This window comes from Anser anser (assembly GCF_964211835.1).
Source record: "Anser anser genome assembly, chromosome: 15".
NCBI lineage: Eukaryota > Metazoa > Chordata > Aves > Anseriformes > Anatidae > Anser > Anser anser.
The window spans coordinates 2,625,521-2,645,440 of NC_139736.1; the positions used below are offsets into that span (position 1 = coordinate 2,625,521).

General features: G+C 52.6%; 1 protein-coding gene across 5 annotated transcripts in view; it reads left to right on the top strand.

Annotated features, from left to right (window-relative positions):
• CACNA1H (calcium voltage-gated channel subunit alpha1 H) overlaps positions 1 to 19,920 on the top strand; it is a 228,334-nt gene that overhangs the window by 106,573 nt on the left and 101,841 nt on the right. For 4 of the 5 annotated variants that reach the window (XM_083799401.1, XM_083799403.1, XM_083799402.1 and 1 more), the window contains exons 4-6: positions 1,402 to 1,535; positions 6,059 to 6,156; positions 10,806 to 10,965. In XM_083799401.1, the coding sequence (XP_083655527.1) occupies positions 1,402 to 1,535; positions 6,059 to 6,156; positions 10,806 to 10,965 (392 nt within the window). Of the gene's footprint in view, positions 1 to 1,401; positions 1,536 to 6,058; positions 6,157 to 10,805; positions 10,966 to 11,045; positions 12,078 to 19,920 lie in introns of those variants that run through there. The other variant, XM_083799405.1, reaches the window with a different exon arrangement.

The following is a 19,920-nucleotide window of genomic DNA, read 5'->3' on the forward strand; positions in this document are numbered from 1 at the left end:
TCCCCGCGTCCTGGCCGTCCCCTCGCTGCCATATGCCCGCAGGGTTGGTTTTGGAAGCGCGTCCCGGCAGCATCTGCTGCGTGGGCTGCACCTTGGCGCGGGGCTGCCCGCAGCAGCTCGGCTCGCAGGCTTGGAAGCAGCTGCTCGTGCCACCAGCCGAGGCTGGCACTGCCGACACGCGGTGCTGTAACGCTCCCGGTGCATCCGAGTCCCTCGTGTATCTGCTGCTTTAATTCCTTTTCGGTGTCTGAGCAGTACAGGGAGGCCCGTGGGATCCTTCCAAGCAACACCTCCTGCCCCTTTCAGAGGTTGGTCCAGAGCTGTCTGCTGCCGCCAGGAATAGCAGAGTTTGTCATCAAACCCTCTTTCAGCCTTAAAAGAGGATCTGTTAATTGCAGAGCCAAGTAAACCAGATGAATTGAGAAGCCACTAGGCATTTGTTATGGAGTAAGATAAATTTTGGGTAACTGTTGCCACAGGAAACATCCACCTTAGGGTTTATCTCAGGGTCAGGCTGAGGGTTGGTGTGAAGCAGCACCCAGGGGTGGCTTGTCCAGCTCCTTCAGCAGGACATGTCACACCGCATGCAGCAGGAGACCCTCCTGCCTGCCATTTGTCTGCCTGTATTTACCCACGTGGGACTTTGGAAGATGCACATCCCTGGCAAAATGCCTGTGCAGACAAAGGGAATCCCACCTGGACGAGCAGAACAAACATGAACTCCTTTGTGCAGGCATTTGGATGCCAGTTATTAAATGAACTGAAATAATAGAGCAAAACTTCAGTGTAGTTTATCAAGGGATAGGTAGGTCGACAAATCCATCAGCTAGAGTCGTTCCCTGTGTGCCGCAGAAGTGCCTTCGTGGTCACTGCTGCAGCCTCTGCCTGGTGCCCATGGTCACTCCCAGCTGTGTCAGGGTCCCTGGGTAGGAGCCTGGTCCCCTCTGGAGTCCAGAAAACCATCACAGGTGAAGCACATCCCCTGTGTTAGATGGGACAAATTCCTTCTAGGAGTTCTGAGCTGCCCCGCCTGGAAACTCAGCTTGCACTGCAAGTTGCTGAGACCTCCCAAACCCAACCACGAGCTGATGCTGAATCGCAGAAGCTCTGAATGCCAAGAAAAATGCCCAGCCTGTATGATGGCGATGTTCTCCTGTCTTTGTCAATAGATTAACAGAAGCTGCTAATGCTTCCCAGGCAGTGAACCAACCCAGGAGCTACACTCGGGGCTTGCCATCGCCCCTCAGGTATTGCAGGGCTTATGTCTGAGCTCAGCAGATGGCACGTTGGTCCTACTGCCTGGCCTTGCAGCCTCTGTCTCACGCTCGTGTCTCTGCTTTCCCCTTCTCTGATAAGAGAGCCCAGCAGAACTGACTGTAATAATCTTTTACTGGTCTCCAGGCGTTTGACGACTTCATTTTCGCTTTCTTTGCGGTGGAGATGGTCATCAAGATGGTGGCTCTGGGGATCTTCGGGCAGAAGTGTTACCTTGGAGACACGTGGAATCGCCTGGACTTCTTCATCGTGATGGCGGGGTCAGTAACAAAACCTCACAAACTTCCCTTTGTGGTAAAAGCCAGAAAACCCCGGAGAACCAAATCTGGAGGTTGTCCTGGCTGGTTTGCATGATGTCTGGTGAAAGCTGCCAAGCTGCAGCCAAGGCAAAGTCTCCTAAGTCTCATTTGGTTCAGCCTCTGGCAACCACACCGGGTTACGGAGTGGGGTGTCAATGTCAGGGCAAAAGCCGCTGAGTTTCCAGCGGTGATCCTTCGGCCAGCGTCATCTGTCAAACCAAGTGCGTGCTGACCTAGCCCTTGCAGTGGCCAGTAGGTCCCAGTGCCCACCATTAAGGCTGCCTCTCGTGAGGGGATGGGAGAGGCACACAGCGGTTCAGCCCCCTCCTGCTCTGTGGCACCCTTAGAGTGAGGCAGAGGGGCAGAAATTAGCCAAACAGGGAGAATCCAGCCCAAAAATCGGGTTCAGAAGCTTGAAATCCCAGTGCAAGGAGCTCTCCAGAAGCTGACCAGCAGCTGCTGTTGCTGATCCTCCCAAATTACAAGCACATGCACGTCTCCTGTAAACTTCTGTTGGTTTACATTTTAATACCGTCTCCCACAGCTGCTTATTTGTGTAGGATGTGTTAATAAATAGAAATAATTTATTTGCGGAATCACCCAAGGAGGATCTGGCTGCTTTTGACATCAGCTCATTCACACCCATAAGCGAGTGTACTGAAAACTTGGCAAGTCTAAAACTTTCTTCTATAAATAAATGGGTTTTAGAATCTCCAGGCTCTCTTACCTGCTTAGTGTACCCTAGGAAGGGATAGACTGCTTTAATTACAGAGCTCTGCCTTATTTCTGAATTCCTGGGTTTACAATGACCAGCCTGGGGTTAATTAGAACATTCCTGTAATATGTCGGGGGCATTTTTAGCCTTGCGTTAGTAATGTGCAGTCTTTTATGGAGTTTTGTTTTGCTCCATGTGATGTGTCTGGCGTACAACTAGGAATGGCCCTACTGCCTTGAATAAAACATGACTTCCCTGAGCAGAGCTTACATTGAACCGGTGCGTGGCTGCAGCCTAGGAAAGAAAAGCAAGAACAACAAAAGTTGTTGTTAATTCCTTTTTTCTTTCCAAAGCTGCTGCGGCAGCATTTAAGCCAGAAGTAGCAGAAGAGGGGGGCTGTGGCTAAGGCAGAGTGCGGGGTCAGAAATCTGGTGTCCCTAGCCAGTCCCCACCTGCAGGATGGGCTCTCCTGGTGGGCGAGCAGAGGATCCTGCATCATCAAACACATCATCGCAGCAGAGCAGGAGAAGAAAGGAGCACGTGCAGGCAGAAGGAAAGGCAGAGCCCTCTGCTCACACCTCAGAGCGAGGTTTTGGCACGGGGATCTCTGCTCGCACAGGACCTGGGGCGAGGGGGAAGGTGTCTGGTGAGTCAGCCTGGAAGCTTTCCAGGCCGTTTCCCTACCCTCCGTGGCTGGCATATGTTTGAGAAAGAGGAAAACCGCAGAAACACCGCGAGACCCCAACGGGAAGCCCTGCTGCCTGTCTGGTGTTACTCAGGCTGAAGAGGAGAGGTGGAACGATGCCTTCTGTGCCTGATCCCAGCCATCTCCAGCTCATTTGGGTTTATTTGGGCCATTCCTGTGACACTGTGGCCGGTGATGGAGGGCAGGGAGGAGCTGTGCGATGGGCTGGGGCTGGGGGTCTTCTCCTCGCCCACCACCACCGTTCAACTCAGTGCCTGTTCCTAAAACTGGAGGTGGCTTTTGCAGGGAGCTCACAGCCGGAATTACCAAGCTTCTTTTCCCAGCGAGTGGATGGACGTGATGCAGTTATTATGAGGCTTTTCTGATAAGAAGGGAAACAAGTGATACGCAGTGCTGCCTGCTTTGTTTGTCCCATTCAGTCTCCTTAAATAAGCTGATTTGGCTGACTGGCAAGTATACCAAAGAGAAAGAAGGGTAAGCAGGGAAACTACAAAATAAACACATCTTCTGCCTCTAGCAACAGATTGTGTCTGAAGTTTGTTCCAGCACTGAAAGCCCTTTCATGTTCTGCTCGCCTGAGAAATGTACCCTGGAAAATTTCAGACCGAATGCAGCTTACAACCTCTCAGTCTGTCCAGCAGCCAAGCTGAAAGCATTTCCCAGGCATCAGAAATGTTGTCCACGAGAGCTGAAAGCAGAGAGGTTTCTTGTGCATCCTGTCCCTGGAGACGCTGCGGGCTCATGTGATATGCTTCGGACGTCTTTAACTTGACAGCTGAAGGAATGGAAGCTGTTCGTGGCAGGAGACATCACAAAGGCTCGTGCCTCCAGTGCCTCCAGTGAGCCTCCAGTGCCTCCACTGTGCCTCCGGCACAGAGGCTGTGGGGCATCACCTACCAAGTGCCAGCCTGCCCCAACCTCCAGTCCCCGCATACCCCAAATTTCCTGCTCCGGCAGGTTTCCACTGGGGATTTTTAGGGTGTCCTTGGGTTAAAAGAGTGATAAAGGAACAGGACCCCAAGCTTCTCCGTGCCAAGGAACCGTTTGACTTTTTCCTGAAGGCTTCAGGTGGTTTCACTGCTTTTAACAGGTCCAGTCTGGAACCCACCACAGTCGATGAAATGGTTCACGTTGGATTCGGTGGGTGTTGTAGGCACCAGTGGGCAACTTGCTTTGAAATCCTAAATGGAGTGTCATGGAAGTCTGAAAACGTAGGGTCAGAAGGCCTGTTTCCTAGGCCACGTCCTGGACTACTCATCTTTCTTCAGCCCTGTTGAAACTCCAAGTGAGGCCCCAAGAGCTGGCCCTGCAACATGCACGTGGCTGCGTGGGCTCTCTGGAGCACAAAAGCAGCTTCCACTGGAGCAGCCCATGCTCCTTTCACATACTATTAGTACTTCAAAAACTGTGTCAGTTAAAATCCACTTACTCAGCCACCCGGTAAATTGCCTGCCAGCCTGCACACCCGGGCTTCGGCACCGTTCATTGCAGGGACCCCAAACAATGGCACATCTATTGGTGCAAGGGCTGCTTAGAGCAGGCACCTGGTGCTGGCCCCAGCCCCATGGTGCAGGTGTGAACGGGCGTTTCTGATGGCTCTCCTGCCGGGTGGTCCTTTGTGCAGCTCCATGCTGCTTCCCACGGCTCTGCTCCGGCTGCGTAATGAACACACATCAGATTTAAAACCTGTTCTCGTGCCGTGCTGGGTTTTAAAGCTGTTTGCCGTGTTCGGCTCAGGACAAGCTTTAAGGTCGGTTTTATTTATAAAGCCATGCTAGCTACTTCAGAATAAAGTACCTCTGGGAGGTTATCACTAAATCAGCTCAAAATAAGCAGGGTCTCAGCAAGACAAGGCAAGGCTCAAGAGGCAGTCACCTGGGTGCCATACCAGGGATATGGTGGGGTTACACCAAGAAGATGCAGGCCAAGACAACAGAGAAGCAAATGTCAGAGAACCTGGAAACTCCCAGGTAAACTTTGCAGAGCAGGGCAAGGCACCAAATACAAAGTGCAAGGGCACCCAGAACATGGGCACCCAAGCAATGATTGCCTGAGCAAGGCTGGCCCTAAACCAACCTCCTCCCTGCTTCACTGTTGCCTGAAATCCAGCAAATTTGGCTGGTTTTGCTTCATGGCACATAATAATTTTGGTCCGTCCTGGCTGGAGGATGCTTATTCTGAAAATCTCTCCACTGAAGCTTCTGCAGCTCCCAGGGAGAGCAGTTCTGCTCCTATTTGCCTTCCTCCTTCCATATCTGTTTGTTTATTTATATAAGGAAAAGCTCTTACTCCATGGCATCCAACAGCTTACTTGCAGGGTTGCTTTTGATGCTGTTATGTTATTTGAACAGGCGTGGTGAGAGATCTGTGACATATTTACAAGTGCTTCCCTGTAGTCAAGCTCATAAATTGTAATTACAGCCATGCTAACTAGCCATAACCCCATTAAAAAAACAACACTACACACATTTGCCACTCGTTGCTATAAAAGAGCAAGAAAACCGACTAAACTTAACGTCCTTCCCAGCCTGGGAGAGAAATGTTTATGCGAAACGGAGACGGAGCATGAAAAAGAAAATGTTCCCTATTCTTAAGAATAAAATGGAAACCACACTACTTTAATGTCATTTGTTGGCTTGGTTATTCACACTTGTGTCACAGGAGGATAGATAAGCTGGCGTGAAGATGCGCCGGGGTGCTAGCAGGGGGTGTAAGAGCAGAAGCATCTTACTGCCGTGGAGCTGTGCAGCGTCTCCCCGGGAAGGCTGCGGATGCACAATAAGCTAACGGGAGGGCGAGATGTGTGCCTGCGGGACCTCAGCAGCTATTGGGGAGCCCCAATTTCTGTGCCCCCCCCCTTGCAGCTCCCTGTTGTGCGTGGAGCACACCCGCCAGCTGTCCCTGCACCAATGCTGCTTGTGGGGGGATTTGCAGTCTTCCAGAGGCTGAAATACCCCTGCTGGCCCGTATCGCTCAGTGCGAGCTGCTCCCCGACCCCAGGCAGCCCCAGCACCCAGGCACGGAGCCCCCCCGCGCCCTGACGCCTCTCCTTTTTCCCCGCAGCATGATGGAGTATTCCCTGGACGGACACAACGTGAGCCTGTCGGCGATCCGCACCGTCCGCGTGCTCCGGCCGCTCCGAGCCATTAACAGGGTCCCAAGTAAGTAACGCCTCCATCCGTGCCGTGCTGCCGGCTTTGGGGTCACCCCAGGAAAATCAGGGGGACAAAACCTCCCCTCCGGCTGGCTCCAAGCACCCTAAGCCCTGCCACAGCCCCTTCTCCTGCTGCTGGGAGCAAGTTCATGGATTTTCATTTTTTGACGGGAAGTCAGAGATCATTTATTATTACTAGTAAAGGGCAGGTGAGTAGAGCGTATACCTGGGGGGCCAAGTTTTCGTGGCTGTTTTCCAACATTTTTGTGAGCTCTCAGGCAAGTAGCTCTTAGCTCCGAGTGCCGAGTAAATAACAAAGTTCCCATAAAGGAAGGGGAGAGATCAGTTCTAAGGAAGATCTTCTTGCCCTGGATAGGTTCATTTTTTCCTCTCAGCTATTTAAGGTCTTTCAGTCTCTTTGTGTTCAGGATTAGAAGCACAGCAGTCTCTGTTGTTGGTAAAATACCGCAGAGGGTTTGCCGTCATGTAGAACAAAATTGGGTTCATCCACAATAGGAAGTTCAAGTGGCCCCTAAATCCATTTTCAAGTGGCTTCAGCTGCTTGTCTTCTAAATCCAATTTGAAAGACGAACCAACAAGTTGAAATAATTTCCTGCCAGTACCAGCCGTCTGCTGAGCGACCTTTGCAAGGTACTAATTTCATAGCTCTTTCATCACTTTTTAACCAAAATCCACTCGATACAAAATGCAGCAGCGTTGCGTAGAAATCGTATAGGTTCCTCACAAAACAAAAAAAAAAAGTACATTTTAGGAGTTTTGAAGAGCATGTTCAAATGACACAGCCCCACCAGTCCTCGCTGAACATCCTGCTGAGATTAATTGCCCGTTATGTCGGCACGTCCAGAGACACCAAAACAAACTCCCCCAGATCGGTTTCGGTTCCAGTACTTCAGATGAACATGCAAGGGAACAGATGGATGTTTACGCATGGGAATCTTTGAAGTTTCTCTCTGAGCTCAAATTCTCTGGGATTTTTCTTTTTTTTTAAAAAAAAAAAAATTTAATCTGTAAATTCAGCAGTGATGTCATTAGGAGTTAAAAACAAGCCAAAAAGAAATGAGAAGCTAAAAAGGACCTCGAAACCCTCCGGAGCTTTGGTTTCCCAATGAGGTTTTGTTCGCAGGGCTTCGGAGCAGCCCGACAGCACAACACAAAACTCGGCTGGACTGCAAGCAGAAGCCATTTTTGACGCTTAGATTGTTTTCTTTTTGTCAGAAGACAGGCGATAGAAAATCTTCGTTTTTTTGTTACTTATATGTGAGATTAAATCCGAAGAGCTAAACCCATTTTTGGAATTCCCTGGGCTTGGTGAGCAGCTAGGCTGGTCCTGCAGCGTTACCGGTGTCCTGAACAAGCGCCAGGCTGGGATTAGTATTCTTGGAAATATCTCGGTTCCTGGAGGGCAGATAATCACAGACTTTACTTGTTTATGAGACGCCAACTCCATCCGCTTTTCACTTCGGTACTTTCACTGTTTCAGACCGATGCCTGACATAATCCAGGGTCTGCAGAGAATGGATAGCGATAACCCTCTATTTTGTTGTATTTTTGGAGTTCCCAGCGATAAGTTACATCTCCGGTCTTTCATCCGTGGGGATGCTGCAGCTTAGCAGGGGATTACCTGGGACATCCCCCGCGTCCCGGCCCGCGGCGCAGCCTCAGCTCCTGCTCAGCACCATCCCCACATCCCCAGTGCTGGGATGCCGCTGGCTGGAGCGGGATTTTCAGCTTGGTGGCAGCCACAGGACGACATCGAGCATATATGAATTAGGGCTGGGTCAGCGGAGACGAGCCTGGCATCCAGTTGCAGGCACGGGGAAGCAGGGACCCATGAGAAATCCATGAGAAATTGCCCAGCGATTTATCCCCGTGATGCCTGGGCACTTTCCTGGGTTCCAGCCAGTGCTGTTAGTGCTGTGCTTCCAGGCATAATAAATTCACCCGCAAGACTATTTCGTTTTTTTTTTATTTGTTAAGAAAAGAAAGGAGAACCCCGGCCAATAAAAACATCATCTCTATTAGAAATTATTCCTTGGAAATAACTGGAAAAATATAATTTCTGCATTTTATACATTTGGCTGGGGCTGTAGTTTGGGTTTTTTTTAGTAGTGGTCAGTGTTTTTTCAAGCCCATTTCACTGTTTTATTTTTATTTTTCTACTCTGTGGTTTAAACCGGGCATCACATGGAATGGGAACAAAAAGAAATCCCGATCCTCATTTCAGCCCAACCGGTGCTCACGAACTTTTCCCATGGCACACTTGACATTCTGCTGAGAGCCTCGAGCACCCTGAGCGGATAGCGAACAGATGGATTCAATCCCGAGGATGGTGCCACTAAACAACCCGAAATACCACAAGTAGCTGAGCGGAAAAAAGTTGTCTGGCACGGGAAGATGAATTTTAACCATTTTTGGGAAAAAGTGGGTGAGGATATTGGCGAGTGGGGAAAAAAAGGAAGAAAAGAAGAAGAAGAAAAGTCCATCATCCTCTTTCCAGTGGGAATCGAGTCCTTTCTGCTTGTCTAAAGACAGATTTGCCGGGAGGTCTGAGGGGCAGTGCTTTGTGATGTGTGCTCCTTGCGGGGGTTTATGCCTCTGGCACCGCTGTTGCCTTGTCCCCATGGCCGGCACCGGCGTTGCAGTCATGGGGACGGCAGGGACGTGAGCCGGGTCCCTTCCCCGCGGGGTGCCAGCAGCACTGGGTTGGAGCTGGCAGGGCTGGCACGAGGCTGGCAGCCGGGACCGCGGCTCCTCGGCAGAGGCATCCGCTGCCGGCGCCAGCAGCAGGGAGCCGCACCGGAGCCAAGGCGCAGCTGGGCACGGAGACCTTGAAAGGCTGTTGCCCCGGGATGCAGAGGTCATTAGTCACACCTAATTATTTATTAGCGCAGACTTCTTGGCAGAGGTGCTTTAAAGACTCGTGCCGTGCTGACAAGGTAACGCCGGCTCCGGCCCCGCTTGGCTGCTCCGCGTTTCCGCTGGCAGAGCCACGCGAGGAGGGGGGCGGCGCGGCGTGGGGCTGCAGCTGCTGCCAGCGCTGCCTGCCCGTGGCCTCGGAGGCACTGGGGAAAGGAGGCACCATGTTCCTGGAGCCCCTGCTCCTCCCAGCACCCGGGGCTGGCTGGGTGCAAAGACCCCCTGGAAATTGGTGGGGGCAAGAGAGGGACGTGGCGGTGGGAATGATGCTCCCTAGCTGTGGCGGCTGGTGGAGAGCAGCATCCTGCTAGGGGAAATAGAGGGAAACAGCCCCAGGCAGGCAGGGAAAGGAGTTTGCTGAACAGCTTCTGAGCGGGACAAAATGCCTCCGAAGGCAGCAGGGTCACCAGTCTTACCCAGCAGAAGCATCGACTGCCATCATGCCATAAACTTGAGCCCTGCTCTCTGCAGAGCACCGCGCTCCCCAGGCTCGGTTTTTCATTTTATTCCTTTCTGTAATTTAGCATTTGCCTTTATCAGTTGCTCTTTTCATTATTTCTCCTCTCATCAATTATCAGCTGTCGGAATGATGGCCGGTCGTCTTTGTCTCAGAGATTCATTTAACCTCTGTTGAACGGCTGAGCAGCGAGTCGTTGTTCCCTTTTTATTCCTGCTTTCTCCTTGAAGGTGCCCTGAGGTGCTCTGCCTAGTCCCTGCCTCCCCACCCAGTCCGCAGGGAGCACCAGGAGCGTGCTGGATGGGGGCACAAAGGTTAACGGGGGCCCTGCAAGCTTCTCTCAGTGCTCCATCTTCTTATTTAGGGAGCCCTTGCACAGAAGTCAGCGTGTCCCTGGCAGCAAAGGAGTTGGGGCAGCCCCCACTTTGCCTGCCGGTTCACAGGGAGCCTTGCAGTGGTCTGGGACCGTCCAGGCAGGTCCCAACAGCACTGGGCAGTAGAAGGGAGCAGAGCCGAGAGCACTTCCTAGGGGAACAAACATTTGTATCCCGCTTCTTGCATCAAAAAAAAGTCCAAATTTTCCCTGTCCCCACTGCTTGGAGCGTGAGCTGCTCTCAGCTGCCGGTGGTGGAAGCAGAGTCACCCGCGGAGAGTAACCGCGGTTATCATCCTACACGAGGCTCCGCATTGTTTAGGGGAACAATTTGTGTGATTCATGTGAGGCGTTCAATATGTTTATAAATATATATTTTGACAATTCCTCAAGAGGCTGATGGTTTGCGGGGGCGTTTCTGCGCGAGCGGCTGTCTTGCAGCTCTGCCCGTGTCTGCGTGCTGCGGAGCGCCGTGTCGCTGAGAACATCTGAAAAGCCCACCCCTAGGCCCTCCCTTTGGAGCTGTGCTACGTTGGCCATTTGTCCCCTTGCTCTGTACTCTTTACCTTCCTTCTCAGCCTTAAGATTTAGGGGGAAATATAGAATTCAAAGCTAGACACCATAATGGACGTGTCATCAGCGTGTGGGGGCTCAGGAGCCGTGGCTGTGCCTCTGGCCTCGCTCTGCCAGCATGTGGTAGCCTCTCGAAAGGGACAGGAGCCTGCTGTTTTGAAAGAAAAGTTCACAAGGATTTGATTTATACGTCCAAGATCCTCTGCCCGAGATGCCCTGGCTGCAGGGTGGAGCCTGGCAGCACATGGGAACGTGTGATACTCGCGCTGGCCCCATCGAAGGGCTCCTCTAACCTGTCTTCTCCTTCTCCCCACAGGTATGCGAATACTGGTCACCCTGCTGTTAGATACTCTGCCTATGTTAGGCAACGTCCTCCTCTTGTGCTTCTTCGTCTTCTTCATCTTTGGGATCGTCGGTGTGCAGCTCTGGGCAGGGCTGCTGAGAAACAGGTGTTTCCTAGACAGGAATTTGGCAACGTGAGTACACAAAAGCCCCCTCCTTGTCATCCTTTCTCCCTCTGCCCTGGTGGATGAGCCCTGGTGGTGCGGGTTTTGTCACTCATGGGATGCTCAGAGCTGTCCCCCATCACCTCTAGCTCCCATTCCCCAGCCAGCGGGACCTGCAGCGCTCAGGCACCGCGGTCCTGCCCCCGGTTCTCGAGGTTTTGGGACTCAGAGCTCAGGTGCTTCTTGTTGGCAGGTTCCTGAGGGTTTGCAGTGGCTTTCTCGTGTTTTTCCCAAAGGACAAGGACGTTAGTGGTTTGGTTTATCTCTGACCAAGGAAGCTGAGATCCCTGACTCTGGGAATTTGAGGATTTGGAACAAACTAAAGCTCTGAAAATGGCCACTTCCCAAAGCTGCGTGGGTCTGGGAGGTCGCCCAGCGCACTGCACCTGCGGGCACGGGGTTAATTCGGTGCTCTGCCCACTGGAACAGGCAGTGACAGAGGCGCTGCTGAAACACCCCAATGTGCCACTGTAGGAGCAGTAAGAAGCATGACATGGAAGGGCATTAGTACACCGCTCTGTCTGAGCAGGCACCGGAGATGTGCAGGACACTCAGCCGCCTCTTCTCCTTGATGGACACCTCAGTTTTGGTTCTTCCAAGCTCGGCAACTGCATGGACCAACACCCCTGCCAGGTGCTGAGGGTGCTAATAGGCCTTAATTGCCTTAATGACCCTCGCCTGAGACCCCCTCCCCACCCTGGCCATGGCCCACGAGCTCTATTTAGGTCAGCCTGGGGGGCTTGGCTCTGGTTTGAGCAGTGCTGTAGGTGGGCCTGTTTCTGTCCCTGGCCCCTTTGTCTCCTGCCTGGGCTCCCTGGATGGGTTCTGGGCCTGGTTCAGCGCTTGCTAGGGCTTGAGCTGGCACAGGATGACCCTTGGCTCCTGGAGTGCCCCTTCAGCAGTGCCTTGTATGGCCACAACTTAAAATCCATCATCATAAAAAACATCAGCGCAACCAACGTCAAAGCCAAGTGCGGCTTGCCAGCGTCCCTGCAAGCTCCTGCAGGCAAGGAGGTGGGCCTGAGAAAATCCTTCCAGAAGGTCTCTTGTCGGAGGCTGCTGAAGATGTCAGCGGCTCAGAGGTGAGGAAGTGCCGGAGACCAGCTAATCAGGGTAGCTCTAGTTCAGTAGGAGAAGAGAGAACCTGTAATTACGTCTGTTTGTAATCATCTGCTGCCTAGTGCTTGTATTGTGTCTAGAAAATGAGCAGATATTATCCCTCAGCTCTACCCCGGGTCCTGTTCCTGCCTCTCCCTGATTAGTCCGGTGGCTTTCAGCTCTCCGAGCCTCTCTCTCTGCTGCAGACCATCCCTGATGACACTTACTCATCCCATCAGCGATGCTGAAAGGCAAAAAATCAATGAGCCTGCCATCTGCGTGTGCCTCCCCTCCCACATCTCCATGCTCCAAGCTGGCGAGCTCTCTCCTGCATCCTTGGCAGGGATCTGCTGGTCGCTGGGACCCTCTGTCACCTGCAGAAATCCGGGGGCTGTCATCGTAAAACTGGGCAGGGATGGTCACGTTGCTGTATCGGGGGGCTGGCCCCGTGTGGGCAGAGCCTTGGAGCTGCCCTTAGATGAGAGGGACTTGCCCGAGCTCTTTGACCAGCCTTTTAAAATGCTGTGTGATTTCTTGCAAAATGGAGCTTTTAAATTAACCACGGAGTGATTGTTTGCTAAGTACAGATATTAAGCGGCCGGGGAGGAAAGCAGGCCGTTATGTAATGGCCATTATCAGCATCAAAGGTGTCGCAGGATCTTCTTATCAGGGTCTCAGCCCCATCTGCAGTGAAGTCGGGCTCCCTGTGCTAAGCCTCGGGAGCTGTTTGAGGAGGCAGGAGGTTTGTGGGATGTTCTCCTTCCTGCCTCACCATGTCTTTGTGCTGGCTCCTGGGCCCTTCAGGGGTATCAGAGAAACCCAAAATGTGCTCTGATGCTGTCATCCAGGCCGAAGCTGCTGTCTGGGTCTGTGTTTCGCTGGGTTAGCTTTAGACTTGAGAAACCCAGCAGGAAATCCCCATTCCAGGCATCGAGGTAGGGTTCACTGGTTCGCCCCTGCAGCAGCCTCTAACACCCCATCAGCAAAAGTTACAGCACTGGCCCCAAAAGAGCAATTCCTCCTGCCCAGCAGTGAGATGCTGTCTGCTCACAAGACAGCGTGGAGCTGCAGGCAAGGTCGAGGCCGGGGCAGGGCTGCAGAGGATCCATCACTTGCTCCATCCCTGCACGGAGCTGCTGCGCTTGGCATCGCTGCTGGAGAGCCCTGACCGACCGTCCCCTTCCAGGGAGAGCTGCCAGAGAATGAAAACTACAACAAAACCTTCACGCAGGGGCTGTAGGATTAAAGTAAAGCTCTGGTTTTCAATAGAAGTAAACAGAGTAGAGCTCTGCGGGGAAGGAGGAATGAGACTCTGGCCATCTAGTCTCATCTGCCAAGTCCTGCTAAATCCCAGCGCTGTTGTCCTCAGCCCAAAGTAATGTTCATCAGTGCTTCAGCAGGCTGTGAGGAGATGGAGGGTGGACAGGCGCCCTGCGCACGTGGCTGGGGGCTGAGCAGATGGTGGTCCTGGTCCAGTTTTCCTTAGTCCTAAGAAGGGGAGGACCTGGCTTATAGGCAGGGCTCACCGTGGTGGTGGTTCAACCCCTCCCAGATGAGACCAGCACTGCTTTAAAGCAAGGGAGAGCATCTGGACACGGTGCAGGTGCCAGGCAAGGAAGGGTCACAGCACCAAAGCTTTTGGGGAGTGAAGCAGATGTGAGCTCAGAGACCAGTGCTTCAAATGCAGTTTTTAGTCTGCTGCATGCTTCTCTGCCCGCTTGCTGCCAGCAGCTTTCTGGGCCGCGTGGCTTTACAGCAGGCATCAGATGCAGGAGGGACTTTGATTTTGCCATAATTCTTCTTCCTGTGAAACCCTTTTAAAATCCCTTTTGAAAGACGGCTGCTTCAAGTAAAGAAACTATTTTTAAACGTGGTACCTTCAAATTGAAATCCGGGGACTTCTTTGAGGTGCGCTGGAAATATCTGCCTTCCCCCCCTTTGAAAATTGCGCTGTTCTGACGCAGTGTCCCGCTGGAAGGAGGTGGTTTTGTTACGGGTTCTTTCAGCAGTGACTTTGAAGGAACTGCAGAGAGTTTCTGTGCTGTTGCACTCTGGTGAGCTGACAAGCAGTAAACTGGAGTGGGGCACTGCTGTGTCCCACGGAGGGCTCTCATGGCTCGGAGACCTCTTCAGTCCCCTGGGGACCTTGGTGGCCGGGCTGTTTCCCTTGTTACTGCACAGCAGTGGGGAATGGCAGCATCGGGATGGCCTCTGCTGCTTTATGAGCAAGTGCAGGAGGTCCTCAACAGTAGGAACTGGAAAAGGAACTAATTTCACACGGGGCTTTTTTGGGTTGGTCTGGCCTGAGAGGGGAGGGCTCGGCACGCTAATGTAGGAAGGGTGAGCGTTAGATCTGCGGTGTGTCTCCCCCACGCAGCCCCTCTGGCTGCCTGCTGCCAGCACGAGCTGCTGCTGTGGTAAATGAAGGAACGGGGTCACCCCCAGCTCGTCTGGGCTGCTGCTCCTGGGGCTGGGGTGTTATACAGAGGAGCGTTTTCCTCCCCATGGAGCCTTTCAGGGAACTCAGCGGTTTGGAAGCAGGAGAGGGGAGAGAGCTGTGAAGCACTTTGTATTTGTCTAATGCTGCAGGACAGTTATAATGTGAGCACTTCAGTCTTAATTAACTCTACCTGCTTGGCATTGTACTGCCTTTGGCTCCTTGGCTTTTAGAGAGCTTCTTGAAGGCGCATTCGGCCAAGGCAGACAGCTCAGAGTTTGAAAGGTACTTCTGGGTGTTGCCTAATTGCTCCTCCTGGCATCACTCTGTGCTGCGACGTTGGGCTGTCAGCAGGGTTTCCTCCAGAGAACAGCCTCCTCTCAGAGGGAACCGATCCTGCTTGGTGCTGAGTCTCTGCCTTTTCCCTTTCCCCCTCTGTTCCTCGGGAAGCTGAAGCAGGATTGTGCTCAGACCATGCGCTGTGCTCCAGCCCTTGTGGGTGCTGTCCTGCATGGGAAGGCTGAGCCTGGGGGCAGATGGGGCAGGGAATTATTGTTCAGCCTCTCTTGGCATGGGAGAGAGCAGATTTTCCTGCTCCTTGCCCAGAAACTGAAAGAGGGAAATGCATAGGAAAGCTGCTGCAAGCCCAGAGAAAGATGTGCACTGGGCAGCTGGCCGAGAGAGGGGTGTTAATCCTTTCTAATGTGATAACAAGATCCATTCTGGGGCTTAGTTTCTCGTGACTTTTCCCTGGAGCACAAGGGTCTCACGATTAGTGGATTCATTACCATTAATGAGTTATTTGGACTATGCCTGTCGGTAAGGAACAGGGAAGTCTGACCTCTTGTGCACAAGGAGGTAGGTGGTCTTGGCAGGGCGCATTCATTTATTTTGTGGATATTGAGGATTTTCTTTTTCTGCAACACTTGGCTTCTCATTCCTGCCATTCCTTCCTTCCTTCCCCTCTCTGGTTCTGCCAACGCAGCCTTCAGAGGAACCAGAAAAAGGTTTTAAATTCGCAGTGCTTGCTGCCCAGTGGTGTGTCCCGTCCCTGCCACCCTGGCCAGGCGGGTGCTCGTGGCATCCCATGCCCAGGTACACAAAAGGGAGAAGGGCTTGAAAAGGGCTGGGCAGGAACTGGCCCCAGTGCAGTTGCTTTTGACTTGTCAAGGGCAGGGCTCTTAGTTTGTGAATGATTTGGGGGGAAGTTGCAGAAATGAGCAAGGCAGGGAGAAGGGAGGATAAAACCTCAGCAGCAGAACCAAATCGAGCTTCATCCACCCTTTGCAATCAAGCTGTGCTTTATTTTCTTCCCACAGCCACCAAAGTGTGTCGTTTCCCCAGAGGGTCTGTGCCCAGATCTCTCTGCAGCTCTTCAGATCACAGCCCAAGGCAGCATGTCTGCAGGCAGTTTTTTCTCTTTCAGCCCAAGGCTTCCTAAACTGTGACTCACAGGCAATAGCCTCTGAAATCTGACTGTGGCTCATCACAAGCCTTTCAAGTTGCAGTGTGTAGCGAATAGAGGCATGGCACGGAGGGGACTGGTCCTGCAGCTCCCCAGCCTGGCTGTGTTCCCCGCCTCCAACCAAGCTGGGTGCACGGGCTCCCGCGGAACTGGCTGGCACGCTGCTCTGCAGCTCGTTGTGTCCCCATCCAGCCTGCCCAGCTGGGGAGGGCACATCAGGTGATGGGAGATCACCTCTGGGGGCTGAAACCTCGATGATGAATGTGGGCCAATGCATATCGGTCCTGCAGCTGGGAGGGCAGGCAGCTGCGGCTCCGCGTGGCGCTGGGTGCCGTGTTATTGTGCCGCGGTGGGTGAGGCTGCTTGCAGGGGGCTCGGGTGTGAGCTCGGAGCAGAGCATCACGCTGACGCACCGGCCCTTCTGTCTGAGCGCTTCTTCCATGGGCAGCGTTCTTGGCACACGCCGCGTGTCTGCATCTGAACGCGAAACTGCTCCCGGGAAAGGAGCTTGTGCAGCCATAGCCGCTAATTACCCAATCATCCCTCCAGATGGTCCGTCTCCCTCTGCAAGTCCAGCTTTGCTCTGGGTAGAATCCTAATTACACTGGCCCACGAGCTGCGGTGTGCTGAGCCTTCCCATCCTGCCCGCTGCCAAAAGCCTTCCGTGATCAGGAAATGCCTGCTGCTGGTGTTGCTCTGGGATGTTGCTTCCAGGGCAGCGAAGAAAATAAGTTTTTGAGGTGTCCCACAGCTTCACCTGGCTCTGGAGCAAGTTTTCTAGTTCTAGTTTGGAAGAGTGTCACCTGGAGTGGCACACCCAGATCGAAGAGCCTTGGCCAGCATTGCTTTGAGGGAGCAAGAAAGAGCAAGAGATGTTCTGAGAGCACGTGGGTTCGTTGCAGGGCTAGGAGTTCAACGCGTAGCTTCAGCGTTGCAGGTTATGCTCCGTGAGGCCCCCCTCTGCGCCTCTCCCTGCTGTAAGCGCACCGGACTGGGCGTTGAGCCGCCAGCGGGAGCCAAAGCTGTGGGTTTACATGAGGTATCACATCAGGAGTGGATGAGAACCGTGGAGACCTGCCCAAGCTGGAGGTCCGTGTGCTTTGACGAGGAGGTAGCACATGAGGCATCTCTCCTGCCATTGCGGTAGGGACTCATGGGGTAGCTTTGCCTGCAACCCACTGGGTCCTGGTTTCAAGAGTGGTGGAATCAGCCCTGGGGAAGCTTCTCGTAACCCTGCTGAATCGGGCAGTGCACGGCATAGTGCCTGGGCTCAGGGCTGTGCCCCTCTCACCACCACGGGGTGCAGAAAGCCCTGACCTGATGTCCCGTTGGAAAGGCTTCAGAGGTGCCAAGCACGCGCTGCTTAGCCTCTTGGGAAGAGGAGGCTGATGGACACGTACCTGTGGCCTGTCAAACCTGGGGTTAGCAGAAGAAGATGTCTTTCCTGAGGCTGGTGGGGCTGGGGCAGCCCTGCCTGGGCTAATCGCATTGCACGAAAGCCCAGAGAGCTCTCAGCACCCTCCTGAGTGAGCACAGCTGCAGCAGGTCAGGCAGACCCTGTGGCCGCGAGCGGAGATGTCCCAGGGGTGGTGGCAGCCCCACCACATCAGAAGGTGCAGGAGCCCTTTGCATCCGAGCTGATTGTACCCTCTGTATACCCACTGAGGCCAAAACAGCGCTGCAGGGGCTCTGCGTGCTGCTTGTGAGTCAGGAAAAGTTGCTCCTCGTGTTTCTCCTCCTACTCCCTCTGTTTCTTCTCTCAAGTCCCTCAGCTGTCTTTGCCCACAGTCTGTAGCACTCCCAGGCGCATCCCTGTGCCTCTGTGCCTTGTAATCCTTTGCAAGCCTCCACAATGCCCCCCTCTGTGTGACAAACTCTGCTGCTTGTAGTATCTGATCTTCCGGCAAACACGGCGCTAGCACAGCAGCGCTCAGCCTTTTCTTCAGCTCGTTTTATGTGGAAATTTCCTCCCAGCGAAGCCAGTCTGTGGGAGGAGAAGGAGAGGGCTTTTCGGCAGTCCTGGAGGACTGTTTTTCAAGTGTTTCTTCCCTTGAATGTAAGGCATTGGAAACTGGGAGGAAGATTTTACAGTTGTGTCTGGGCGGAATGGGGATGTTGCGTGAGGGAAGGGGAATAACTGGTGAATAAGTTCAGTCACCAGCAAATGCCCAATTCCTCTGGCGTGCTCCTCTTGGTTATTCCTGTAGCTGGATGAATCCTCAACACCTATCTCCAGTAATTCATGGATGGAGGAGAACCAAATGCCCTAGGGAAGTTGTTCAGGGTTCATTTTCCCCTTGGTTCTGCCCTGCACCAATTAACCTCTCCTAAAAGGCAGGTGATGATTGATTTCTGCGTTACTCAAGGGTTTAGGGGAGCAGTTTCAAACAATCATATAGAATAACACCAGCTCGGCAATCCTTAGAGCCAAATTTATTCAGGAGTTGGGAACATTCAGAAACAGATAAAAATGCATCTGTCCTGTCTTGAGGAATTACCTGCTTATCTTCCACCACATCTTGCTTGGCCCTCTAATTTGTGTTGCCTTTTCCCTTATCTCCTGGCTGATTGTTTAGCATCTTAGGTCCCTGCAGCTCTGAGCACAGCAGATAGTCTGCTCTAGGAATTTGCACCTTCATGTTTTGAGCAGCGCTTCAGCAGCGAGTGCTGGTGGGCCCCACGGATGCTGATCAAAGGCTGCAAGGGGATGAGGACTCTGCTTGCTTGATCTGCCTCAGAGCACGGCTTGGGAAAAGGCACATCCCGGCCATGCTGCAATTAGAGTACTTGCTTATCGGAGCTCTAACAGAGCCATAAACTCTATCCAGGCCAATTAAATCAGATCTGCAGTAAGCATACAGTTCCCATTAATGTGGGCTCTTTCTTTTCTTATGCAAGAACAGAAGGAATTTGAGATGGCCTGCGGCTGCCTCTCTCCTTGTTAAAGTTCAGCTCACTCGTCCCAGAGACGTGCCGAGGGGCAAATTTCTTGGAAAGCTGCTTTGCCTTCAACTTGTGTGAAGCATGCTCTGAGCATCAGAGGGTCACAGCTCTCAAGTTTTGGGAAGCATCTGGGCTGCTTTTACAGTGTTTTCCTCTACCCTCTCATTTCAACTTCCAACTGTCTTGCCTCATTTGCTTGCTTGGAGAACTCAGGCTGATCGTTAACTGAAAGATCCCCGGAGCCTTACAGGGTGCTGTAAGCAGAAAGGGTTGTAGGCAAAGGTTGGGGCTGGTGTCTCAGCTGTGACTTGCTGTCCCCAGTACGAAGGGGCAAAAATGAGACAAACTTGCTGGGCTTTGGGATTTTCAGGTGGAAGAGAAATGCTTTCAGAGCAGGGCAGTTGCAGGGACCTTGTTCTCCTGCTACCAAGTCTTGACTCAGGGTCTTATTTTTGGCCATGGAAAGAGGCAGTGCCAGTGATATTGTTTGCCAATTTTCTGAAGGGAACAAAGGAAAGCAAGTGGAGACTTCCAGGAAAGAGGTGTTTTTTCCCGAAGGTGTCCCACTAAGTTTCATTTCTTGTTGCTAATCCTGTTGTTAGCTGCGTGTAAGTCCAAACTGTTCAGGTGTCTGTGCAATGCAACAAAGACGTTTTCCAAGCGCTTTGTGTGGAAATGTTCCTCAGTGTTTCCAGGTTACTGGGTTTCCCTCCTTGGGATGCCACTTCCCTTTTCCCTCACTGTATTACTTTCTGTGGAAGGCAGCGGCAAAGCCACCAGTGAATGCAGCAGGCCAGGCCAAAACTCTTATACATTGAACACAGAAATTCCTATTTAATATGTTTTGACCTCTTTGTGACTGCGGCATGGCCAGTTTTGTCACCATGCTACACTCAGCTCTAGACACACACTCTACCAATTTGGTTCCAGATTTCTTCAGATCGCTTTCTTTGTTTCCACTCAGCCTGCTCTCCACCTAAAG